Source organism: Callithrix jacchus, chromosome 4 (assembly GCF_049354715.1).
Source record: "Callithrix jacchus isolate 240 chromosome 4, calJac240_pri, whole genome shotgun sequence".
Taxonomy (NCBI): domain Eukaryota; kingdom Metazoa; phylum Chordata; class Mammalia; order Primates; family Cebidae; genus Callithrix; species Callithrix jacchus.
In genome coordinates, this window is record NC_133505.1 from 113,100,029 (window position 1) to 113,127,412 (window position 27,384).

The following is a 27,384-nucleotide window of genomic DNA, read 5'->3' on the forward strand; positions in this document are numbered from 1 at the left end:
CAGAATGCACTTAAAGCATCTCAAAGGAATTCAGAGGTGTGAAAGGAGCAGATGGAAGTGACAATTTAATGACCAAAGAGGGCCAAGCTCGGTGGCTTGTAATCCCAGCACTTTGGGAGGCCGAAGCAGGAAGATCACTGGAGCCCAGGAGTTCAAGACCAGCCTGGGCAACATGGTGAAATCTTGTCTCTAAAAAAATTTTTTATGTGTTTTTAATTATTTTTTAAAAATTTAACAGGTTCATAGAACCATGATTACCCACAAAGTATACTTCACACTGGAAAAACTTAAAATGCAAGATTACTTTCAGCCATTTCTTTCTTTTTATTTACAGTTTGTGTTCAATGCAAATCAATTCCATAACATAAGAAGTTACTATGAATCAAAGCATAAATACACAAACACAATATACAATTCAAAATAGAAGTACAGCATTCTGGAATGAAGCAAAAGAGTGTTCATTCACACACACAGTAACTTCAGATCCATTCGATCTGTTTGTTCCCATGTAGTCTTCTAAAGATGGAAAAAAATGACTGGTCATCAAGACTACTGTGGCCATATTAGATTACTGGAACATCTAAGCATCAGTGTGTGACCATGCGAACAAAAGACTTCAGGGAGTGTCAATTTTCAAAAAGGTTTCTGTGTGTCGAGGCAGTTGTAAAAGATTTACTGCAGAATCAAGCCCACTTTTAGGCTTAGGACCAGGTTCTAACTATCTAAAAATATTGACTGATAACAAAAAGTGTTCCAAATGTGGCTATTCTGATCCATAGTTGTTTTAAAAAAAAAAAAAGTATGTACAGGAAGAGTATAAAAGTTTTTGTGAATGAATGCAAATTAGCTTCCAGTCTTCACTTCCCAAATACTTGATTTACAGCTTTGGCTCTATTACATTTTTGCCTTTTTATTTCCAAGATTTGTAATTTTACCTTCAAAATATCTTTTTTTTTTAATTGTAAAAAGTATTCAACATATGCAGAAATAAAAAGCATTTTGACAGCCTGGCATGATATCTCACATCTGTAATCCCAGCACTTTGGGAGGCTGAGGCAGGCAGATCACCTGAGGTCAGGAGTTTGAGACCAGCTTGGCAAACATGGTAAAATCCCGTCTCTACTAAAAATACAAAAATTAGCCAGGCGTGGTGGTGGGCGCTTATAATCTAAGCTACTTGGGAGGCTGAGGCAAGAGAATTGCTTGAGCCTGGGAGGCAGAGGTTGCATTGTGCTGAAATCACACCACTGTACTCCAGCCTGGGCAACAAAGCAAGACTCCATCTCGGAAAAATAATGATAATAAGCATTTTGAAATTAGTTGTGATCAATGCAATTCTACTCTTTAAAATCAGTAATAAATGAATGTAGTGCTCTTGTTGAACAGAAATAGGTGATAGGATATGCCTACCATTTGACTCTATATGGATAATCAAGAGTTACTCAGAATGCTTGGACCTGGGGGTAGATTCCAATTCATCACTGCCCTGGCACATGTCAATTACTGCATAAAAGGTCAAATGCAATGTCAAATCCAAAGCCTCAAGAGGAAAGTGAGTTCAGTTCCCAAGATAACAGTGATAGCTTAACAATGGAAAACTTCATCTAGAGTATATCAGCATTAAATTAGTGCTGTCGAAACAATACGTTGAGGAATTATGGTAACACCTGGAAGTTCCTTCTAATGTACATATAAATAGAATCATGGAAGCTTTCTATATTACCTGTTTTATGGCCTTATGGAATTAATGAACCAAATGAAAACTGAATCTCCATTCCACAATCACATCCTTTATTTCTATTCTTATTTTCAAGGAAGTGTCCATATTTCTTAACCCACATTCAAGGAAATCATGTCTTAACTATTTTGGATGTTTCCTCTCCTTCATCTTGTACATGAAACTCCAGCAGATTTAATATTGGCATCCATCATCTAGTCAAACCTCTCACATGTTCTTTAAACCAATAAATTTGGGATTCTCAACATTTTCTGTGTCAATAAAAGGTGTGGAATTAGTAGATTCGACGAAGACCTGTTTTTCCTTGCCACATTGGACTTCCAGACGCCATTTGGATTGGGTTTAGAAGATGGGGAAGTACAGATGTTTCTTGGCCTGAGTCTCTTAACAGTAGAGATGTAGAAGAGAGAGTGAGACCACGAAGAGACTGGCTGTTGACTGCAGGGCGCCACCAGCCGCCTTGGTGGTGGCATTAGCTGGACTTGGGGCAGCCGAAGTACTCTGGGAGGAGTTACTTGAAACTGTTACAACAGCTGTTTGATTGGAATAAATCTAAAATATATAAAAAGTAACAAGGATAAATTTCCACATCACAGCTACCTCCACATGCTCTAATATAAAATTAAAGTAGGTGATACATTCTTAGACTGTTCTCTTACCATTAGTCTCTTACCCACATCATTAAATTCTGAATTCTTGCTCAGCCCACCTAGGTCATTCACCTAGTTTCAAAACAAGCTAGGATGCCTCAAATGCCCAGTGGCAACAAGAACAAAAAAAAGTTATTCAATAACTTTAACTCCTGTTTTTATTTCTTTGCAAAGGAAAAAAGGACCAAGTTAACTAATTCAGTTTCTGAGATTATACCGACTTAATGGCATTGCAATAATGTCTATTTTCCCAGAAAAGGAGAGATTTTAAAGTTGTACAAAAAAGTACGGATTTTAAATACTGTAACGGAGATTTACGGAACTAGAATTAACTGGGTCACTGTCTATCCTGGATTTGCTAGGTAACTTACCCATATCCATTTAATACAGCCTTGGCAACTTTGCCTTTTCCTTAAGGGGGAATTGGACTCTTATCTACTCCCTTAAAATCTGAAATAATAACTCTTCTAAAAAATGGCCACAGTATTTGTGCTAAATTGAAAATGAATTTTTCCTTTAAGGCAGAATGACTTCAGGAAAACACCATGAAGTCGGGACGATTTCACAAAAGAGGACGAGAGGGTATGGTGTTAAGTTTCACAAACAGCAGCCTCACTGGTCACTAAGCTCAGTGCTGTGGCCAAGAATCAAGGTTCCCCCAGTGTCCCAGCGTCTGAGTGGCATCATTCACCACTGATTTTTCAAGCCACGAAATGCACAGTCCAGTAGGGCACGTGATAATCTCTCCTTTGTCATGGAACAAAGGCAGATCGGAGTTTTCAGCCCTCACTGCAAGGGAGGGTTTACAAGGGCTTCTGATTACAGGCGGGAGGGAGGACGTGGCACCAGGCAAGAGTCTGGGCCCCATGTACATTTGGCTGCCTATTAATCCAAAGATAAAGCCCTCCTACATCAGCACCAGCTCCTTTTGTTGTAAAACCCATAAGGTCATTAAACAAATATTGACTAAAGAAATATACAAATCCTATCCAAAATAGATTAGTGACAACAACAAAAAATCTTGATCAAGTCAAATTTATTTATTGGGCACCTACTGTGTGCAAGATTGAGTGTGTCCCATCAGGAAACAGCACTCCCAATAAAGGAAAGCATGGATGTGGTATTTACTTAAGACAGGGTGCCTGTATTGGAGACCTGATTTGGGAATCCCTGAAAGTAACCTGTTCTTTATTCACACAATGAGTTTTAGTGCAGCAGGTGATGTTTTCTTTTTAAAACCCAGTGTATTGATCCGATAATCTAAAGATCCTCTACACCAACAACAAATAATTTTTGTTTATTAAATCGACACTAAACAAAATTTTCTCTTCCAAGCCAGATTTATTCGCGTTATTAAAACTTCTCACTTAAAATGTTGGAGGAAAAAAAATCTGGTCCGAGAGGAGATGGGGAGGGGAGTGGAGGGAGCCGGTTTCTCCCGGCCGCGCCCCTCCCCCACCAAAGAATTGAGCAAGGCTCGGGAGCGCAGCGGACTGGGAGGAAGACAATAGGGTACGTTAACTCGGCCCGCGGTAAGGAAGAGCGCTCCACACTCTCAGGCTGCACTCCCAGGTAAGCCCAGACTTTGGATGCCTGGGGACGGCGGACCCAGCGCGCCCAACTTTTGGGGGAGAAGCCCCAGGGACAGTCCTCGATTTACCCCAACCGAAGGCGCTGGAGAGCGGTCAATGCCATGCTCCAAACCCGAACTGCCCCAAAGAAACGTACTTTCTTCGCCCCCGCCCCCGGCCCCGCCCCCACCGGGGTCTCCCAGTCCCCGGTCTCTCTCGCCCGCGTCCACCCTCGAGGCAGCGCTGCGCGGCCCCCGGTACCCGCACCCGGGGCGAGGTTCCCCGGATAGAGGGTCTGGGGAGACAGCGCTGGAAGCGACGACCCAGACAAAGCCTGGCGGGGATTCGGGACAGAATCGTCCCACCATGCTGCCTCCCCAGAACTAGCCAAACTGGGCTAAAATAACCTGGGGCTCCTAAGATGACAAGCGTTGGACGTGAAAGGTTGTACCGCAGAGAGCGCAACGTCAGGAGAGGGTCCCCGCCTCGACTTCAGCCCCAAACCTCCCGGGACTGGGGCTTATGATAGGACCGGATAACCAGAGCTTCCCCGGGATCCCCAAGCCAGCTCCGAGGGTGGAGGATGGGCGTGAGCCGCGCTTCCCGAAGCGGACTGTCGCCTCTCTTTGTGTAGAGCACTGGGAGCGCGAAGACACTCCTAGGGGAAAGCCGGTGCTCAGGGGACCCGCGACGACGTCTCACCGGAGCCTGAGCTCTCAAGGCGCTCTACCCTGCAGGCACCTCGGGCCCCTGGGTGAAAGTGGGCAGTAGGCACCTGGCTGCCTGGGAAGGGACAGCGTGGAGCCTGGGTGGGGCAGGGTCCTCCCAGCCCGCGCGCGGAGCTGCATTGTTCCCAGGGCCGTGGGAGGGGAGGGGGGATAGCATGCAAGGGAATGGAAAGTGGGGTCCACATGGCCCTCTCCCCGGTCAGCTAACCAAGATTCTCTCCCGCTCCCTGTCCGTGGCCCGAGGTAGGGGCGCAGGACGGTCCCCAGGGACCGGGTCCATACCCCCGCCCCCACCCTGGACACAGCCCTCGAGCCCCGCCGGGCGCCAGGGCCTCACCTGCGTGGGTAGGAGCAGTGCCAGCAGCAGCAGCCCCAGCCCGAGCCTGGCCACCATTGCTCTGCCCATGTCCCCTCCGTCGGTGCGCGGCGCGTCTCGCTGGATGTTGGGTGCTTGGAGAACCGCTGGCTCCCGGCGGGCGCAGGCAAGGTGGGGAGCGCGGCGAGCCGACGGGACCTTATATACCAGGACAGCCACAATAGCCGTGACGTGGCGCCGCCCGCCCACCCCGGCTCCCCTGCGCCGCCGCCCGCCGCCTCCCCGCCTTACCCGCCCCGCTCCAGGCTCCCCAGCGCCCCCTCCCCCGCAGCCGCCACCTCCGCAGGGGCCCTCGCGGACCGGGAGCCCCCCGGACGGCCACCGCTGCAGGTGGGCGGGAGCAGCCGGCTGCTGGTACCCGGCTGGTTTCCCCCGCCGGCTGCGGGCTGCAGGCAGCCTGGCACAGGCGCCAGCGACTCCCACACAGCACCAGGGGCGCACACGCGAGCCACACACGCCGCGCCGGGGGCCGGGCCCAAGTTTCCTTTGTTTCCCGGGACCTGCCATCTTACGCCCCAAAAGAAAAGTCCGCGCCTCCGCCGCGGCGGGGCAGCCGCTGGTCCCGGAGCAAGTGCGCTGCCACCCAGACTGCAAAATGCGCCCCGGGACCCGAGAGGGGCCGCGAATTCCAGTGCGGCCGCGTTGGGGGGCGGGCGCCGGGGCCCCTCGGGCGGGGTTATCTCTCTGCCCGCCGCAGAGGAAAGGGGAACGCGGCGGTCGTGGCTGGGACGCGGGCCGGACGCTCACCCTGGCCGACGGGACCCGGGCGCCGCCTAGCGCGAGCCCTTCCGGGAGGGTCGCGGGGCTCGCAGGCGGCGCCCGGGTCCTGGGCGATCTGCGCGCTCGGCCCAGCAGCCGCGCCCTCCCCGAAGCCCCTGCTTTGTTTTGTGAGCGCCTCGTGTCCGCCAGGCGCTGTGAGCTCAAGTGGGCGTCCCGGGTCCTCATCCTCCCAGGAGCTGGAGACCCGCTGCCTGACGCTGCAAACTGTGGGGTTTGGGTCCCCCGCGCTCCTGCCTGCGGCGGGAGAGGAGGAAACCGCCCACCCTGAAGGGACCCCCCTCTCTCCGGCCCTGAAGGCCCCACCGCCCTCCCCGCGCGGCTCCTACTCCTCTTCCCCGCCCTGTCCTACTCAGGGGGCGGGAACCTCCCTTCATGGCGGACCCGCTACACTTCACCTTCCCTTCCGAATTCCTGGGGACACACTTTTTCGGTCTCTGCTGCCAGTCATTCGTTTAAAGAGCAGAGCCGTTCGGGATAAAGCCGTTTACTTATCCGTAGTTGCCACGTGGCAATTTAATGAACTGGCACAAAGAGGAGATTCGTCATTACTCTTTAGATTTTGGTGGAATACTTTTGTCCTATCCATCCTGTTTTGAAAACTTTAAAGCATACGGCAAAAGCTGAAGGAATTTTACTGGTGGAGTATTTTGAGTTTAAATTTTAATTGCAAGGCTTAATCTTTTTATTGAAGGTTTAGCCCAGGTGTTTTTCAGTCTTTAAAGCAAACAGCAATGACTAAACCTAGAATGGTTGTAAATTTGTTTAAATTTCACTTTTGCAGAACACTCTCTCAGGATTTTTGGTTCAGTTTTTAATTGCAAGACAATCCTTTTATTTAAGGTTTAGCCCAAGCATTTTTCGGTCTTTAAAGCAAAACCACAGAGTAGTGAGATTCTAAATTTGTTTAAATTTTACTTTGGCAGAATAGTCTCATTAAAACAAAGTAAGTTTCAGGGAAGCAAAGTGACAACGAAATCTGCAGTCGGTCTGTTGACTGAATCAGGACTGAATCGGTTTGTACCTTGAAGGTCAGCCACTTTAGCTCAGTAACTTTCCAATCACGTTTAGGATGTGCTTGGGAACACAAGAATTTCTGTCGAGCACCAGTGGACTTTCCTGTTTAATAGTGTAGCACATTATATGGAAATATTCCGGCCTGGCTTCGCCATTCCTCTTCCAAGGTGAAAAAATGGACTGTTTGTGACTCAGGAGTGCCGGGTTCCAAGGCTGGGCCCATAGTATGTCTTCCACAAGCTGCTTGTTGAGCTAACTGGTGGTATTCCTAGGATAAGAGCTTCTAGAGACAGACTGCCAGAGTTCAAACTGTGGCTCTGCTCATTTTGCTGGAGACAAAAAGCCTCAGTTCCTTCATCTATAAAATGGAGATAATAACATCATTACTAATTAGTTATTAAAGAGTTATTGTATATGTAAGTGTTAGAATACTGCCTGCCTCAGATTAGTAGCTCTCACTTCATTTTTGCTCTTCTACTGAAGGTGCCAAGAACCAGAAGGTAATTACCTTCTCTGCTGCTGTGTGATACATGAAAGAATATCAGCCTCCAAGTAATTCCCAGAACTGGCAAGGCACTCTGGATCTGTGCTTTGTGAACCATTTCAGAACCAGCAAATGAAACTGCACAATTAAAAGAGCAAAGCCCTTCACCTCTGCCCAGGAGTTCCCCAGGCATCCTATCAGGGGTGTTGTCCAGGACTTTGACAATTGGAGGCCCAACCCAGGTAGGAAACTTCTCTTTCCAGATCTCCTTCCAACCGTTTCCTATACAGCTAGAAACTCAAGAAAACTGCATGATTTTCCCTTTGGAGTTCTTTTGGTTTGTGATTCTTTCTTCCTATTTTTTATCCGCCTCTCCTGGTTTTTCATAGTTTGTTTGCTAATAAAGACTTAGCCACGGCTAGACATGGTGACTCACGCCTGTGATCCCAGCACTTTGGGAGGCTGAGGCAGGCAGATCGTGAGGTCAGGAGATTTAGACCATCCTGGCCAACATGGTGAAACCTCATCTCTACTAAAAATACAAAAATTTAGCCAGGTGTGGTGGCACAAGCCTGTAGTCCCAGCTACTCAGGAGGCTGAGGCAGGACAATCTCTGGAACCTGGGAGGTGGAGGTTGCAGTGAGCAGAGATCATGCCACTGCACTCCAGCCTGGGTGACAAAGCAAGACTCTGTCTCAAAAAAAAAAAAAACTTAGCCAATAATAACTCATGTCACTCGACCAAATTGAGACTCTTAACCACTTATCCTGAACTTTTTGTTGAAAAACATGGCCAATTTCCATTTTGTACAGAAAGTGTGGCATAGAATGATTTTGAAACAGATCGATTGCATAAATTGATGTATGTGTGGAAAGTTGTAACTTTCAGTTTTCAAGAGAGAGCATGAAAACCCTCATTTGATGCTGGTTCTCTTCTGAGGAATACTGAGAGGGAGCAATGCCTACAATTTCTAAGTGCAGACCTGAGACCAGACTGGCACAGTACATAGTGGATTCTGGGGTCAGACCTGAATTTGAATCCCGCACCACCACTTTCTCTCTCTTTTTTTTTTTTAGACAGGGTCTCACTCCATCATCCAAGACAGAGTACAGTGGCTCACTGCAACTTTTGCCTCCCTGGTTCAAGCCATTCTCCTGCCTTAGACTCCCAAGAGGCTATGTCTTATCTACTCAATATCACTGCACCTGGCATGCAATCAGCATTTGCTGGTTGTTAGAGACAGAATATTTGTTCCTAGGTACCGCAAGGAATAATTAGTATTCAGACAAAAAGTTTTCTGCAGAAAGGGTACTGTTGGTCAGCCATCTTGCCACGAGAATACAGTGAACAAAGGAAAGGCAGGGCATATTTATTCCTTATGCATTGGGTCCTTACTGCTGTATCCTATCTTTGTTGTATCTAAACTGAGCCTGATTGGCTAACCACTTAAAACTTTCCTAAATCGGTAAAAGCAATGGAGAACAAAAGAAAAAGAAGAAGTCCATATAAGGAAGGCAGAGGAAGTTGCTTGCAAACAGACTTAGAAAAGTAATAACATAAATATCTTGGTTAAAGTATAAGGACATAGAATGTACTTATTCCTTTATATCTAACAGCTACATAGGATAGGGCTTAACAAAGAGTTACTAGCAAAAAGCAAGAAGGCTTTGAAGAAAGTTACTCTTTAAAACAGACTATTGCTGGGTGCAGTGGCTCACACCTGTAATCCCAACACTTTGGGAAGCTGAAGTGGGCTGATCATGAAGTCAGGTGTTCAAGACCAGCCTGACCAGCATGGTAAAACCCTGTCTCTACCAAAAATACAAAACATTAGCCAGGCATGTTGGTGCCCACCTATAGTCTCAGCTACTTGGGAGGCTGAGGCAGGAAAATAACTTCCACCCAGGAGCGGGAGGTTGCAGTGAGCTGAGATCGCACCACTGCACTCCAGCCTGGGGGACAGAGTGAGACTCCATCTCAAAAAAAAAAAAGAGACTTTTATTTCTAACATTTATTATTATTATTCTTTAACAAGAAGGGAAACTTTGAAGAGAAACTTTATTTTCTACACTGGTTGAATGGACTAATATTAAGGAAACAGGTTAATTTGCCTTTTAAGATAAATAATAAGTCCTATTTCTAGAGAAACAGAAGATGCAGGGGTTAATTAGTTGACATTTTTAGCACTTTTTGGCAAAATAGGTATGAAATATAATACAAATCTAACAAAGATATTCCTTCTGTGCTTTATGGCACAAATAGTGGCTGAAATAATCAGATATTTAACTTATTTATTGACTTTTTTTCTTTTTCTTTTTGAGAGTCTGTTACCCACAGTGGAGTGCAGTGGCATGATCTTGGCTTACAGCAACCTCCACCTCCAGGGTTCAAGCAATTCTCCTGAGTAGCTGGGACTACAGGCACCTGCCACCATGCCCAGCTAATTTTTGTATATTTAGTGGAGACGGGGTTTCACCATACTGGCCAGGACAGTCTCAAACTCCTGACCTCGTGATCCACCCACTTTGGTGTCCAAAGTGCTGGGATTATAGGCATGAGCCACCACTCCAGCCCAAATATTTAATTTAAATTCTGTTGTACAACATGATGCTATTCTTAGTTGTGTTCATTATACTCTTTTCCTTCTTTTTCATTTTTTTCTTTTAGAAAGAATCTCGCTCTGTCACCCAGGTCGGAGTGCAGTGGCGCAATCTCAGCTCACTGCAACCTTCGCCTCCAGGTTCAAGCAATTCTCCTGCCTCAGCCTCCCAAGTAACTGGGATTACAGAGGCACGCTACCATGCCCGGCTAATTTTTGTACTTTTAGTACAGACGGGGTTTCACCATGTTGGTTAGGTTGGTCGCGACCTCCTGACCTCCTGATCCGCCTGCCTTTGCCTCCCAAAGTGCTGGGATTACAGGCGTGAGCCACCACATCCGGTCCTCTTTTCCCTCTTAATTCTGTGCCACCCTGCACTTGGTTGGCACTGAATATTTCCATTTGTGCTGGTCTTTTAGTCGAGCTTTGTTCTTTACTGCCAACCATGAGAAGGCAGCGAAGGTAACACGGTGGGTTTGTATTTCTTACTGATGAGGTCCGAGTTATATCAGCCGGTGGCGTCCCAGCCGGACTCTCTGTGTGGACGTGCTGCCCCCTGCTGGCCACGGGGACCCTCCGCGCTCACTGTCAGGAAAACAAAAACTCTTGTGCTGAATGTAAAAAGCCCTGCGTTTTTGAAGCCTTATAAAGCTAATAAACCAGGATGGTTTTCTTTAACTATTAGTTCCCTTTTCCCACTAAACCTCATTGAGACAAGAAAACAAATGTAAAGAGAAAAAATTGTGACTGTTTTCAGATGCAAATTGAGTAATGGGATGCTTACCTCTAAGCATCCTTGGCTGTTTGAAATAAAAGAAAGAAGCAACCCTGAATCTAGGCCACAATTTAAGTTTGGTGTCTCCCTTGTGTTGGCAAGGATGTAAGAAAAGTCTTTCTCATTGATGTTGATGGGATTATGGAAAGGAATTTGACATCTTTCGATATTAAAAATGCACATCATAGAAATTCTAATTTTAAGAATTTGACCTGGGCGAGTACAGTGGCTCAGGCCTGTAATACTACACCTGTAATCCAGCACTTTAGGAGGCTGAGGTGGGTGGCTCACCTGAGGTTAGGAGCTCGAGACAAGCCTGGCCAACATGGTGAAACCCTGTCTCTAACTAAAAATACAAAAATGAGCCAAGCGTGGTGGCACATGCCTGTAATCCCAGCTACTTGGGAGGTTAAGACAGGAGAATCACTTGAACCCAGGAAGCAGTGTTTGCAGTGGTGGTGATCATGCCACTGCATTCCAATCTGGGTGACAGAAATGAGACTCTGTCTCAAAAGACAAAGCAGAACAAAACAAATTTAACCTACAGAAAAACTTCTACAAATGCAGAATAATGTATGTTCCGGGATTTGCGGCAGTACTGTCGTATCATGAAGTATTATGCAGTCATTAAAAAGAGTAAAGGAACATGATTGATACTATAGGGGAAAACCCAAGATAAATTCTTAAGTGAAAAAAAGCAAGATACATAGCAGTGTGTACAATATGGCACTTCGTGTTTAAAAAACCAGAACTGGCCAGGGGTGGCTCACACCTGTAATCCCAGCACTTTGGGAGGCTGAGGCAGAAGGGTTGCTTGAGTCCAGGAGTTTGAGGCTGCAGTGAGCTTAAGTGGTGCCACTGCAACTCTGGCCTGGACACAGAACAAGACCCTGTCTCAATAAATACATAAATAATAAATTTTAAGAACAAAAAACAAAAACCTGACAGAGAAAGTATTTCCAAAGAGATACACAAGAAATTGATAGTCTCGGCCACTGAGGAGAGAAACTGAGTGTCCAGGGCACAGAAGAGTGAGATGCACTTTTCATTGTATGCTAGCTTATACCATCACTCATTCACAAATAAAATTATTTAAATAAGTTAATAAGTCAATATATTCTGTGGCCTTTACCTCCCCAACTCCCACAAAGCAAATATGTTCAAAGCAACTCTCTCCAGCCCCCAGGGCCTCAGAATCACCCTCCTCCCATCACTGGCTAGTTCTCAAACAGAAATTTGAGTTTACCTCAATTCATCTGTCCTGTGACAACTGTGAGACCAAATTCTCTCAGTCCAGATGGCACACACGAAAAATCTTTCAGTAAAAGTGAAGAAAAATGAAGAACCCAGCTGCAGAAAAAATAATGAGAAATCACTTGGCATCGAATCAGTTTCCACAGCTTCTTCTTCCTTCTGGAGCCTGAAATCATAGAGGCTGTGAGGAAAGAAAGCCTCCGGTGGGCAGAGTTTGCCTCAGAGAATGGCCTGAGTTGGGTGGGCTCATCCCATGAAAAGCACCTTTCTAAGACCCCCTTGCCCCCGCCACCTCTGTGCAGGAGGCAGAGTCCAGGCCTAATTGGGGTAATTAAGTTCTAGCAGAAAAGAAATCCCACTTCTGCCTCCCAGAAAAGAGTCTTCAGAGCACAAAAGTGCTACGTCATTTGCCATTTGCAGGCAGACCCTGAATGATCCTTTGCTGGGAAATAATGAAATTGGAAGAGTGGAAAAGTGTATATATATGTTATACCCATATTATTTATAGTCTTATTTCCATGTCTATTTGTTTTCTCAAGTCTTTCGCCTTCTGTTGTGTTTAAAGAAGGAGCATCCCTTATGCTATGAGAGATTAGTAAGATTTTAAATGACCAGGAAAATTGGATCAAATATTTTTATAAATCAAAAGAACATTATACAACACAATGGCATACTTTTTTTTTTTTTTTTTTTTTTTTTGATACAAAGTCTTGCTCTATCACGTAGGCTGGAGTGCAGTGGCATGATCTCAGCTCATGGTGAAACCTCTGCCTCCTGGGTTCAAGTGATTCTTCTGTCTCAGCCTCCCGAGTAGGTGGGATTACAGACGTGTGCCACCACATCCAGATAAATTTTTTTGTATTTTTAGTAGAGATGAGATTTCTCGGTGTTAACCAGGATGGTCTCGATCTCCTGAACTCGTGATCCACCCGCCTCAGCCTCCCATAGTGCTGGGATTACAGGCGTGAGCCTCTGCGCCTGGCCTCATGCACCGGGCCAATGATATACTTAATAAAATGTTACACTGAGCCTGAAACAGGGATCACTTTTTCAGATTGTGTGAAATCCTTTCTCAATCTGTTAACATACTTGTTCCAAGATTCCACTCAATAAATATCTAAAGCAGATGCTGGCTGACATCTTATTCAATCTGGTTTGAAGATGTTGCTCTGAGGAAAAAGCATTCTGTAATAGTCAGCCATTAAGAGGAGAGCATAGGAATTTAATTAGCTAGGTTGAATAAGGACTTCTCTGCTGCAAACCATATATTTGTATGTAGCTCTCAGAGTTAAAAAAGAAAATACGTTTCTGGCCAGGCATGGTAGCTCACGCCTTTAATCCCAGCACTTTGGGAGGCCAAGGCAAGGAGGACCACTGAAGGCCAGGAGTTTGAGACCAGCCTTGGGAACATAGTAAGACCTTTTAAAAAGGAAAAACTTGGGCCGGGCGCGGTGGCTCAAGCCTGTAATCCCAGCACTTTGGGAAGCCGAGGCGGGTGGATCACGAGGTCAAGAGATCAAGACCATCCTGGTCAACAAGGTGAAACCCCGTCTCTGCTAAAAATATAAAAAAAATTAGCTGGGTATGGTGGCGTGTGCCTGTAATCCCAGCTACTCAGGAGGCTGAGGCAGGAGAATTGCCTGAACCCAGGAGGCGGAGGTTGCGGTGAGCCAAGATCGAGCCATTGCACTCCAGACTGGGCAATAAGAGCGAAACTCCGTCTCAAAAAAAGAAAAAGAAAAAACTTTCTCTCAGTATTCTTTTTTGTTTTTTGGTTTTTTTTTAGAAGGAGTCTCACTCTGTCGCCCAGGCTGGAGTGCAGTGGTACAATGTTGGCTCACTACAAACTCCGCCTCTCAGGTTCAAGCGATTCTCCTGTCTCAGCCTCTCAGGTAGCTGGGATTACAGGCATGTGCTACTATGCCGGGCTCATTTTTTTGTATTTTTAAGAGAGACGGGGTTTCATCATGTTGGCCAGGCAGGTCTCGAACTCCTGACCTCAGGTGATCCACCCACCTTGGCCTCCCAAAGTGCTGGGATTACAGGTGGGAGCCACCACACCCAGCCTTCAATAGTCTTTTACATATTTTTTCTTGTTCATATTATAAAAGTCATACATGTGCGGTATAGAAAAATTGGGGCTGGGTGTGGTGGCTTACAGTTGTAATATGAGTACTTTGGGGGCCAACACAGGAGCATTCCTTGAGTCTAGGAGTTCAAGACCAGCCTGGGCAACATAAGGAGGCCCTATCTCAATGAAAAAAATTTTAAATTAGCTGGGTTGGTCGCACATGCCTGTGGTTGGGAGGCTGAGGCAGGAGGATAGCTTGAGCACAGGACGTTAAGGCTGCAGTGAGCTGTGATCATGCCACAGCACTACAGCCTAGGCAACAGAGTGAGACCCTGTCTCAAAAAAAAAAAAAGGAAAAAGCAGAAAAGCATAATAAAAATACTAAAATTGCCAGGCACAGTGGCTCTCATCTGTAGTCCCAGCACTTTGGGAGGCTGAGGCAGGCGGATCACAAGGTCAGGAGTTCAAGAACATCTTGGCCAACATGATGAAACCCCATCTCTACAAAAAATACAAAAATTAGCCAGGCGTGGTGGCACTTGCCTGTAGTCCTGGCTACTTGGGAGGCTGAGTCAAGAGAATCACTTGAACCCGGGAGGCAGAGGTTACAGGGAGCAGAGATCACACCACTGCACTCCCAGTGCAGTGGGAGTGCCAGCCTGGGCAACAAGAGCAAAACTCTGTCTCAAAAAAAAAAAAAAATTAGCTGGATATGGTAGCTAATATGCCTATATGCCTATAATCTCAGCTACTCGGGAGGCTGAGAGCCAGAGAAGCCCTTGAACTAGGGGGCCGAGGTTGCAGTGAGCCAAGATCACACCACTGCACACCAGTCTGGGTGACAGAGCAAGACTCCGTCTCAAAAAAAAAAAAATTAAAATTACCCATAGCCAGGCTGGGGGTGGTAGCTTATGCCTGTAAGTCTCCCACTTTGGGATGCAGAAGTGGGAAGATTGTTTAAGCCCAGGAGTTCAAGACCAGCCTGGGCAACATAGCAAGACCTCCATCTGGAGTAAAATAAATAAATACTTAAGGACAAATTTTTGAAAAATAAAATTACCCATAGCCCACTAATCAGAGGCAATTACTAATAACATTTTAAAATATGTTCTTTTCACATATATAAAGAGAAAGAGAGTTTGCTTATTTATTTTGCTGAATTAGGAGCAAATGTACATGTTTTCTTATTTATATATTTATTGTTTTATTTCACTTTATCTTTTTGAGACAGGATCTCACTTTGTCCCCCAGGCTGAAGTGCAGTGGTGTGATCTCAGCTCACTGCAGCCTCAACCTCCTGGGTTCAAGTTATCCTCCTCCCTCAGCCCCCCAAGTAGCTGGGACTACAGGTGCACACCTTACAGGCATAAGCCACCAAGCCAGGCCCATAAAGTTTTCTATCTTGTTTTTTGTTGTTTGTTTTTTGTTTTGTTTTGTTTTTAACACAATAGAAAATATTTTTTTAAATCACAAAAATAGTGGTCACAATCCTGCAAACTTAACAAAATATCTAGGATGACTTATGCAGGTGATCAGCCAGGATTTCTGCAAGAGCCAGATCCAACCTGGTCCTGGCTTCACTTTGAGGCCCCTGGTGATATTTATCTGCACCATGTATCAGTGGAGGCAGTTCTGGGTTCAGGACCTCCAGGACCACAGTGGCAAGGCTTGGAATCTCTTGGACGTAGGAGAACCCTAGGGCAGAACTCCCGCCTCCTTGCTTTTGAGAAGGGATTTCTGTTTTTCCCAACTCGCCTCGTCCTCTTTCTGTATTCCCTACATACTAGAAGATAAGAGCTTTCTTTAGTGCACCCCATTAGAGAAGGGGCCCTGGTGAGGATGGTAGCCAATCCGAATTTGCATTATCTTAGGAAAAAGTTGTTGCCAGATTTTACTGTATTTTTATTGGTCATTACATGTTTTTCAAAAACACTGTTTATATGCCGGGCGCGGTGGCTCAAGCCTGTAATCCCAGCACTTTGGGAGGCCGAGGTGAGTGGATCACGAGGTCAAGAGATCGAGACCATCCTGGTCAACATGTGAAACCCAGTCTCTACTAAAAATACAAAAAATTAGCTGGCATGGTGGCGTGTGCCTGTAATCCCAGCTACTCAGGAGGCTGAGGCAGGAGAATTGCCTGAACCCAGGAGGCGGAGGTTGCGGTGAGCCGAGATCGCACCATTGCCCTCCAGCCTGGGTAACAAGAGCGAAACTCTGTCTCAAAATAAAAAATAAAAATAAAAATAAACACTGTTTATAATGACTATACAATAGTCTTTCTAATTGGACAGTTGCTTTTATTATAAATAATCTCATAAGAAATACTGTTATACACGTTTTGCTTTTATTTCTGGTTATTTTTTTAGAATACACTTCTAAGGTCTATGCTGCAGTGAGACAATATCACACCACTGTGCTTCAGCCTGGGTGACAATGTGAGATCCTGTCTCAAAAAAATAAAATAAAAATAAATAGGGTGGGCACAATGGCTCACGCCTGTAATCTCAGCACTTTGAAGGGCCTAGGCAGGTGGATCACCTGAGGTCAGAAGTTCAAGACCAACCTGGCCAACATGGTGAAACCCAATCTCTACTAAAAATACAAAAATTAGCTCACTATGGTGGTGCTCACCTGTAGTCCCAGCTACTTGGGAGGCTGAGGCAGGAGAATCACTTGAACCTGGGAGGAAGAGGTTTCAGTGAGCTGACACTGCGCCACTGCACTCCAACCTGGGCAACAGAGTGAGGCTCCATCTCAAAAAAATTAATTAAACAAATAAAAATAATAACAACAAATAAATTAGGAAGTTTTTTGTACATTGGAAGTCTGGGTCTTGATGTAAACTGCCAAATTAACCTCCAGAAATGTACGCTCATAACAGCAGTGTGGAAGATTCTCTAATTCACAAACCTTTGCTAACTCTGCGAATTCTAGTGCAAAATATATTTTTCAAATTTCATGGGAGAAAAAGATTTCATTTTTATTTTTATTTATTCATTTATTTATTTGAGACAGAGTCTTGTTCTGTCGCCCAGGCTGGAGTGCAGTGGCGCAATAAAGATTTCATTTTCAATTGTATTTTTCAACTGCCAATGAAATTAATCTTTTTTCCAGATAATTATTGGCCATTTGGATTCTCCTTATATGAAGCAAATTGTTTTTCATAAATTTTGCCTGTCTATAGGAGTGATACATGTCAAGAGTGTACTCAGGGTAAGGGGAAACTAGACCCAGACGTCTCTTGGTTACATCAATAGAGCTTAATCATGTAAAGGGTGTAGAATCAATTGGTGACAACACACACACACACACACACGATGTAGAATCAAGTCAGTGCAGTCCGGCTTAAGCAGACAGAGATGCAATATTTTCTAGGAGAGTCAGAACACGTTTCCAGGTCCTCAAATCTTCACTGGGCAGATGATAAAATCTGTGTGCATGAAGGTGAGATCAGAAGGTCTAGAATTCTACTGGTCTCTCTATACCCAGTCTTAGGTACATAGGCTAACACAGTTCTGCATGTAAACTCCTCTGAATATGTACTGGAACTTGGCTGGGCCAGGAGCACCTCTTCAGTTTTGAAATTTTACAATATATGGTTTGATTACAGAATATGGTACCCTGAGACATGAACTTAGTCCTCTTAACTACTTTAAAAAAATTTAAATGCTGTATTCTGGTTTGTTTGTGTTTTTTTTGTTTTTTCTTTTTTCTTTTTTGAGACCAGGTCTCACTTTGTTACCCAGGCTGGAGTGCAGTAGCCCAGTCATGGCTCACTGCAACCTCCACCCCCAGGCTCAACCGAGCCTCCCACCACAGCCTCTCAAGTAGCTAGGACTACAGGTACGTGCCATGACACAGGGCTAATTTTTGTATTTTTTGTAGGGATGGAGTTTCATGACGTTGCCCAGACTGGTCTCGAACTCCTGAGCTCAAAGGATACGCCCACCGCAGACTCCCAAAGTGCTGAAACCACAGGTATGAGCCACGGGCACCTGGCCTTTAATCCCTTCAAGAAATGTTTGTCAGGGCTGGGTCCATGGCTCATGCCTGTAATCCCAGCACTTTGGGAGCCAAGGTGTGAAGATTGCTTGAGCTTAGGAGTTCGAGACCAGCTTGGGAAACCCAGCAAAACCTCCTCTCCACTAAATATAACAAAATAATAATAATTTTTTTAAATTAGCCAAGTGTGGTGGAGTGTGCTTGTAGTCCCAGCTACTTGAGAGGCTGATGTGGGGGAGGATCACTGGAGCCCAGGAGGTCCTGAGCCATGATGGGGCAACTGCACACCAGCCTGGGCAATAGAGCGAGACTCTGTCTCAAAAACCAAAAGAAAACAAAAATCCATGTTACTGGACACTGGGGACTGCTTGAGGGAGGACGAGGAGGAGGGATGGGGTTTGGAAGGCTACCTATGGGATAATATGCTGACTACCTTGGTGACACGATCATTTGTACGCCAATTCTCAGCAACAAGCAGTTTACCCAAGTAACAAACCTGCCCACTTACCCCCTGAACCTAATATTAAAATAGGAAAGAAAGAAGATGTTTGAAATTCACTGGCTAGGAGGGAAAAAATTAAAGAATAAAAATAAATTAAAAGGAAATAAAAGAAAGAAACGTGGTCGGGCGCAGTGGCTCATGACTATAAACCCAGCACTTTGGGAGACCGAGGAGGGTGGATCACCTGAGGTCAGGAGTTCAAGACCAGCCTCACCAACATGGTGACACCCCATCTTTGCTGGGCGTGGTGGCTCATGCCTGTAATCCCAGCACTTTGGGAGGCTGAGGCAGGCGGATCACAAGGTCAGGAAATCGAGGCCATCCTGGCTAACACGGTGAAACCCCATCTCTACTAAAAATACGAAAAGTTAGCCAAGTGTAGTGGCATGCACCTGTAGTCCCAGCTACTCAGGAGACTAAGGCAGGAGAATCGCTTGAACCCAGGAGGCAGAGGTTGCAGTGAGCTGAGATCAAGCCATTGAACTCCATCCTGGGCAACAAAGCCAGACTCTGTCTCAAAAAAAAGAAAAAAAACCCTATCTCTACTAAAAGTACAAAATTAGCCAGGTGCATTGGTGCACACCTGTAATCCCAGCTACTTGAGAGGCTGAAGCAGGAGAATCACTTGAACCTGGGAGGCGGAGGTTGCAGTGAGCCGAGATTTTGCTATTGCAATCCAGCCTGGGAGAAACTCTGACTCAAAAAAAAAAAAAAAAAGAAAGAAAGAGAGAGAGAGAGAGAAAGAGAAAGAAAGAAGAAAAGTATTTATGAAAGATTCATCTGGGTGAAGATCTTGCACATCTGACTGTCCAGAGTGAAACTAAAGATGAGGACTGCCAAACCCCCAATCTACAAGGGGACTGAAGCACCTCTAGAAATAAGATAGACAATATTTTCCTTAAAATTCTTCTTTCTTGAGAATTCTATATGTGGTGTGAAGGAATGCTCGATACACACTTAGGAAAGTACTTGGATGAGGTAATATCAAACAGTGTTGTTTCGTTGTTATTTGTTTTGTTTTGCTGGCTAAATTGCTTGAGACAATAGGGAAGATACTGAGCGGTGCTGCTGCTGGAAGCTCCTCACTCTTCCCTAAACTTCTCAAACTCCTTTAAAGAAGATACATTTGGGCGTGGTGGCTCACGCCTGTAATCCCAGCACTTTGGGAGGCCTAAGTGGGCATATCACCTGAAGTCAGGAATTCCAGACTAGCCTAGCCAACATGGTGAAACCCTGTCTCTACGAGAAATACAAAAGTTGGCCGGGCTTGGTGGTGTGCACCTGTAATCCCAGCTACTCTGAAGGCTAAATTAGGAGAATCGCTTGCACCCAAGAGGTGGAGGTGGCAGTGAGCGAAGATTGAGCCATTGCACTCCAGCCTGGGCAATACGGTGAGACTCCACCTCAAAAAAATAAATGAACAAATAATGAAAGGTACACATATTTTTAAATGCCGGTTTAAATATTTTTTTTTTTTAGGAAGGGAGGAAGGCAGGAAGGGAGGAAAGGAGGAAGGGAGGGAGGGAGAGAGAGAAGGGAAGGAAGGAAATCAAGCAATGAGAGAGACATTGCTGACCTGGATCTAGAGGTCTACAAGTTAATTTCTTTTTTTCCTTTTTTTGAGAGAAGGAAAGAAAAAAAAAGGAGTGGAGAGGAAGAAAGAGGAAGAAAAAGAGGGAGAGAGAATGGAAATGTTGCTTTATTCTAAAAAAAATGGGTATTAATAATGGCCAATCAATGTTTCATTTAAACCTATGAGTAGGTGTGATGTGGTTTTGACAAGAATGTATATTTTGTGTATTTAAAGTGGAGAGCTCTATAAATATTTATTAAGTTTACTTGTTCCGGATCTGAGTTCGAGTCCTTGATATCCTTATTAATTTTCTGTCTCTTTGAGTCTAAGTCTCTATGTATCTGGGTGTTAGGATAGTTAGCTCTCGTTGTTGCATTGATCTTTTTACCACTGTATCTTTGTTGCTTTAAAATCTATTTTCTCAGACACAAGAATTGCAACTCCTGCTTTTTATTTATTTATTTATTTTTGCTCTCCATTTGGTTGGTAAATCTTTCTCCATCCCTTTGTTTTGAGTCTTCGTGTATCCTTGCATGTGAAGTGGGTCTAGATGTAACATGCCATTGGGTTTTGGCTGTATCTTTTGATTGGGGGATTTAATCGATTTAAATTTAGGATTACTGCCATTTGATGTTAACTGGCTGTTTTATCCATTTGTTGATGTAAATTCTTCTTTATGTTGATGCTCTTTACTTTTTGGTATATTTTTAGAAAGGCTAATACTGGTTGTTTCTTTCTATGTGTAATGCTTCTTTCAGAAGCTCTTGTACAGCAGGCCTGGTGGTAATAAAATCTCTGAGTTCTTGCTTGTTCATAAAAGATTTTATTTTTCCTTCAGTTGTGAAGCTTAATTTGGCTGGATATGAAATTCTGGGCTGAAAGTTCTGTTCTTTGAGGATGTTGAATATTGGCCCCCACTCTCTTCTGGCTTATAGAGTTTCTGCTGAGAGATCTGCTGTAAGTCTGAGAGGCTTGCCTTTGTAATTAACCTGACCTTTCTCTCTGGCTGCCCTTAGTATTTTCTCCTTCGTTTCAACCCTGGTGAATCTAACGATTATGTGCCTTGGGGTTGCTCTTCTTGAGGAATATCTTTGTGGTGTTCTCTGTATTACCTGGGGTTGAATATTGTCCTGCTTTGCTAGTTTAGGAAAATTTTCCTGAATAATATCCTGAAGAATATTTTCCAGCTTGGATTCATTCTCTCCGTCGCATTCAGGTACACCTATCAAATGTAAATTTGGTCTTTTCACATAGTCCCACATTTCTTGGAGACTTTGCTCATTCCTTTTTATCCTTTTTTCTCTAATCTTGTCTTCTCGTTTTATTTCATTAAGTTGGACTTCGACCTCTGATATCCTTTCTTCTGCTTGAACAATTCGAGTGTTTAAACCTGTGCATAATTCTCGGAGTTCCTGCATTGTATTCTTCAGTTCCATTAATTCACTTTTATTGCTCTCTAAGTTGTCTATTCTCATTAGGATTTCGTCAAACCTTTTTTCAAAGTTCTTAGTTTCTTTATATTGGGCTACAACATGTTCTTTTAACTCACAGAAGTTTCTTATTATCCATCTTCTGAAGCCTGATTCTGTTAATAGGATGCACTCGTTCTCCATCAAGTCTTGTTCCCTTGTTGATGAGGAACTGTGATCCTCTTTAGAGGGAGAGGCATTCTGATTTTGAGTATTCTCAGCCTTTTTATGCTGGTTTCTTCCCATCATTGTAAATTTATCCACCTGTTGTCTTTGTAATTACCAACTTTCAAATTAGGTCTCTGAGTGGACGTCCAAGTTGTTAATTCCCAGGGCCGAAATCTGAGCAACCCACTGCGCCGGGCAAATAGCAGCGTTAAGACTGATGGTGCTTTTCTGCCCAGGAATCTCCAGTCTGGCTTCCTTCTTGAGTCCGTAATAGGCGACTCCACCTTCCCGGAGCTCCAAACTGCGGTCAGAAGGGGAACCAGTCCAGTTTACTCTGCACCAAGAGCTGCCGCGCCGAGGTGCCAGCACAACCGCTGCGCCGGCCACAAGAGTCGCACTGGCGACCCGTGTGGCTCCTCCAAACCTCGGTCAGAAGGGGAACCAGTCCCGTTTACTCTGCACCGAAAGCTACCACGCTGAGGTGCCAGCGAAACCGCTGCGCCAGCCACAAGAGTCGTGCTGGCGATCCGTGGAGTTCCTCCACTGGGAATCTTCTGCTCCGTGAGTGACCAATATTTGTCTGAAAGTGTGGCGTCCTCTCGTTCTCTGAGCTTTCACTGGGAGCTGCAATCCCGAGATGTTAGCGATCGGCCATCTTGGATCGTTCCCACCGGTTTTAATTTAAAGGTGCAACAACTAGTTACCCGTCTCTGAGTACCCAAGTGTCTCAGTTAAAATTATTTTCAACACTTTTTTTCTGTTCTAACACACTGAAGGGTTGTAGCAACCTACATTAGCATCAGTTGCTTTGAACAACAGCAATTCCCAGGGGACTGGGGTAGCAGGGTCATGTGAGAAAGAGTCCTCTAGAATATAGAGTCGCTAGTCATGCCACTACAGCTTTATTCATTAGCCACAAAGGATGTAACATAAGCTGTGGAGCATTAATCAGTAAAAGGCAAACATATGACACAATGCATAAACAAATAATTCAAAATAATTAGCATGTATTCTCTGATTGTGTAGCTTCTGTAGCAAATAAGGAAATTCAAAATTTTGCGTTTAATTTGCAATTGTTTTTTTCTTCTTTAATTACATCTGAATCTGACACCTGCTGTTAATCTGAAACAAATTAAACTCCGAAGGCAGTATTTAAAAGTAAGAAGACTGCAGATTTCACCTTTGTGCAAAAAAATTATACAACAGCTTCACCCAGCTTAAAAAAGAGTGAAACATTCTTTTCCAGAAGTGGTAAAGTATTTTCTGTTTGCATGGCATGCCCTAGTAAGTGAGAGGGTAATGCTAAGGATGTGATAGCCAACTCCCTTTAGTATGCTGGGCTATGTAAGCTACATGAAATTCTTGTCTCCTTGGAGCTCTATACCAGTGTTGCCAGTAGCAATACAATGCAAACCACAGATTTTAAATTTTAATTTTCAGCCAGGTGCAGTGACTCACGCCTGTAATCCCAGCACTTTGGGAGGCCAGGGCGGGCAGATCACTTGAGGTCAGGAGTTCGAGACCAGCCTGGCCAATGTGGCAAAACCCTGTCTCTACTAAAATACAAAAAATTAGCCAGGTATGATGGTGCACACCTGTAAGCCCGGCTATTCGTGAAGCTGAGGCAGGAGAATCGCTTGAACCTGGGAGGCAAAGGTTTCAGTGAGCAGAGATTGCACTCTAGCCTGGGTGAGAGGAGCGAAACTCTGTCTCCCAAAAAAAAAGACTAAAAATAGGCCGGGCGCGGTGGCTCACACCTGTAATCCCAGCACTTTGGGAGGCCGAGGCAGGTGGATCACAAGGTCAAGAGATCAACACCATCCTGGTCAACATGGTGAAACCCCATCTCTACTAAAAATACAAAATTAGCTGGACATGGTGGCGTGTGCCTGTAGTTCCAGCTACTCAGGAGGCTGAGGCAGGAGAATTGCCTGAACCCAGGAGGCGGAGGTTGCGGTGAGCCAAGATCGTGCCATCGCACTCCAGCCTGGGTAACAAGAGCGAAACTCTGTCTCCCCCACAAAAAAAAGAAAGACTAAAAATAAAATTTTTAAATTAAAAAAAATTTTTTTTTAGTGAGAGAGTTTTCTAATAAGATGGACACTACAATCATATGTAACATAATTACGAAAGTGACATCCCATCATCTCTGTCATATTCTATTGATTACAATCAAATTCCAGTCCTGCCCACACTCAGGGGAAGGAGATTCCACAGGGCTGTGAATACCAGAAGGCAGGAATTATCAGGAGTCATTTTAGAGTCTACCATACATGTTAAGTCTTTTAGATCTAAAGTTCTGTGTGTTCTCCATTTACAGCGTATCTCAAGGCAGAGCAGCCACATTTCAAGTACTCAAAAGCCACTGGCTAGTGGTTGCCATATTGAACAGTATGATTCTATATCAACCAAACCCAGAGATCTGGGGAATTACAGGATACCCAAACACTGGTGTTAGCAATTGTGTGTCACTATAGAGAATTCAATCTCAAAAGAACTAGAAGCATAAGGGTGTAGTAGGTTAAGAACATTTTGTTATTTCTTTTTGTTGTTTGTTCGTTTTGTTTATTTTTGAAACAGCATCTCGCTCTGTCACCCAGGCTGGAGTCCAGTGACATGATCTTGGCTCACTGCAACCTCCACCTCCCAGGCTCAAGTGATCCTCCCTCCTCAGCCTCCTGAGTAGCTAGGACTACAGATGCATACCACCATACCTGGCGAATTTTTGTATTTTTTGTAGAGATGAAGTCTCTCTATATTTCTCAGGCTTATCTTGAACTCCTGGGCTCAAGAGATCCACTGTTTTGGCCTGCCAAAGTGCTAGAATTACAGATGTGAGCCACCATACCCAGCCTTGTCATTTCCAATAGATAAAGAATGTATTGATATTATTTTAAATCTGGATCCTCAAAGCAAGTAGAGGCTAGAAAATAAAAATTGCATGTATTTTTACAATTCTACTTAATACTTGCCCTGGCTTATGGGCAAGTCCTATAGGCTGAGAGAAATAGTTAAATAAAGGCCATTTACAGAAGGGTCAGGTGAGTGTAACATCAGAGGGCTCCCAGGAAGATATCTTGGTATATGCTCTTACACCTTTCCCCTTGACTCATAGCAGGACCACTCCGGGCCAGTCAACAGAAAGAATCCATCCTGTTCCCTGCATGCCATTTCACCAGTAACAGGAGGCTCAGATGGGGATATTTCTCAAGTAATTCTCCAGGTTCCCACTTGACTGCTTATGTGAGAAACCCCTGTGGAAGGAGGATCTGACCCCTGAATATGACTGGCAGCCTGAAGAGGAGTCTACAGATGGACCCCATTCCTCACTAAAACCTGAGCATCCAGTGGCTCACTCCAATTCTTCCTAGCTCTTCCTGTACCACCCCAAACTCAATTCAAATATTGGCTGGGTGCGGTGGCTCACACCAATAATCCCAACACTTTAGGAGGTCAAGGCAGGCAGATTGCTCGAGCCCAGGAGTTCAAAACCAGCCTGGGCAACATGGCAAAACACTGTCTCTATTTAAAAGGAATAAATAGGCCAGGTGCGGTGGCTCAAGCCTGTAATCCCAGCACTTTGGGAGGCCGAGGCGGGTGGATCACGAGGTCAAGAGATCAAGACCATCCTGGTCAACATGGTGAAACCCCGTCTCTACTAACAAAGATACAAAAAATTAGCTGGGCATGGTGGCATGTGCCTGTAATCCCAGCTACTCAAGAAGCTGAGGCAGGAGAATTGCCTGAACCCAGGAGGCAGCGGTTGCAGTGAGCCGAGATCGCACCATTGCACTCCAGCCTGGGTAACGAGTGAAACTCCGTCTCAAAAAAAAAAAAAAAAAAAAAGAATAAATAAATGAATAAAGATTTTTAATTAAAAAATTTTTTAAACCCACAAGTACTAATTACATATGCAGGTGTGCACTTGCTTCAGTTATCCATGTGACATATTCATGTATCTCTTTTCATGCTTTTTCCTGTCTCCTCTCTAAGGACAGCCCAAAACCTACGCCAGTTTCTCACTGGAATTTCCAGCTCCACATCACCACCTGCCTCCTGGGTGTTTCTGAATATTCCCCTTTCATCTTCAGTAATTTTGTATTTGTCTTAGAGCCTCAGATGTGGCCATCCTTGGTACAACATGGCATATCTTTTTTTTTTGTTTGAGACAGAGTTTTGCTCTTGTTGCCCAGGCTGGAGTGCAGTGGCACAATCTTGGCTCACCATAATCTCTGCCTCCTGGATTCAAGCAATTATCCTGCCTCAGCCTCCCAAGTAGCTGAGATTACAGGCATGTACACCATGCCCACCTAATTTTCTATTTTTAGTAGAGATGGGGTTTCACCATGTTGGTCAGGCTGATCTCAAGCTCCCGACCTCAGGTGATCCACCTGCCTTGGCTCCCAAAGTGCTGGGATTACAGGCATGAGCCACCGTGCCCGGCCAGCATGGCATATTATTTCTGTCTCACCTATAACCTACAGGAACAAGCAGACCTGAGCTCAGATTTCAGCTCAGCCACTTCTACCACAGACTTGCCTTTCTGATCCTCCTGTAAAATGAAAATGATCATATTTATCCTGGAGACTGTAATAAGGTGTGAACATGGGAGTCCTTTCTGTCTCTATATCAACTGAAGCTCAAAAGCACTCAACAAAACAAGTTCTCCAGTTCCCAAGTGGGGTGCCAGGCGCCCCCTGCAGGAACTGCAGAGCAGGGTGCTTTCCCTCACCCCAGTCCAGGGAAAGGTGCTTTTAGAGGAACACTGGCAGAGAAACACAGGCTTGAGCCACCATGCCACACCAGTGACTCTTTTAACTGTACAACTTTCCTGCTTTACAGTTAGATAAGGCCAGGGACACATGAAGTTAGACAATGAAAAGAGTCAGACCTTATCTGCACTTCTGTCTGCTGTGGTAGGCTCCCCACCTACATAATTAAAATTCTGAATTTACCAAGGTTTTCACCAAAAGTAAAAGTTGGCTAAGAGTTAACAGTGTGCCGGGCACAGTGGCTCATGCCTGTAATCTCTTTGCCCAGGCTGTAGAGCAATGGCACGATCTCGGCTCACTACAACCTCCACCTCCTTGGTTCAAGCAATTCTCCTGCCTCAGTCTTCCAGGTAGCTGGGACTACAGGTTCACGATACCACACCCAAATAATTTTTTGTATTTTTAGTAGAGATGGGGTTTTACCATGCTGGCCAGGCTGGTCTCGAACTCCTGACCTCATGATCCACCTCCCTCTGCCTCCCAAAGTACTGGGATTACAGGCTTGAGCCACCATGCCTGGCCTGACAGATATTCTTAAATGCAAGTTTTTGATAGTTTAGCAAATTGAAACATTAGAATAGAGGAAAAAACTTTCAGGACTCATGGAGGGCTGAAATATTTATGAATATCAATCAGAAGTTAACTGCATGAACTAAGCTGAAGAAATCGAAAGTAATTTTTTTAACTTTGCTTAAAATGTTGCTGATCCTTTGTTTTGTTCTTTCAGAGTCAAGGAAACTTTTCAGCTAATTACAGCTTTTAACAATTCACTCCTGTGAACACAGTTTGGAGCATATTTGTTTCTCTCTACCTGATTTCTCCATAATTTGAAACTATTTGTATTCATAACTTATATAT

General features: G+C 44.7%; 1 protein-coding gene and 1 pseudogene across 2 annotated transcripts in view; one reads left to right on the forward strand and one right to left on the reverse strand.

Moving 5' to 3' along the window:
- Nucleotides 1–300: 300 nt before the first annotated feature.
- Nucleotides 301–5,176, reverse strand: CD24 (CD24 molecule). The gene is made up of 2 exons (XM_035296429.3): nt 5,025–5,176; nt 301–2,290 (listed from the first exon to the last, which is right to left on the reverse strand). The coding sequence occupies exons 1-2, from the start codon at nt 5,091–5,093 to the stop codon at nt 2,123–2,125; spliced, it is 237 nt and encodes a 78-aa protein (XP_035152320.1). The 5' UTR covers nt 5,094–5,176; the 3' UTR covers nt 301–2,122.
- The window catches only part of LOC100405708 (large ribosomal subunit protein eL8 pseudogene), a 32,942-nt pseudogene continuing 9,436 nt past the window's right edge, over nt 3,879–27,384 (forward strand). The window contains exons 1-2 of the transcript XR_013534457.1: nt 3,879–3,960; nt 7,341–7,583. The product of XR_013534457.1 is annotated as a large ribosomal subunit protein eL8 pseudogene (transcript). The remainder of the gene's footprint in view (nt 3,961–7,340; nt 7,584–27,384) is intronic.

Bases quoted from the DNA above. Each gene is read 5' to 3' on its own strand.
- CD24 (XM_035296429.3), bottom strand. From the start codon at position 5,093: ATGGGCAGAGCAATGGTGGCCAGGCTCGGGCTGGGGCTGCTGCTGCTG. The intron at 2,291-5,024 runs GTGAGGCCCTGG...TATATATTTTAG, and splicing joins CACTGCTCCTACCCACGCAG to ATTTATTCCAATCAAACAGC.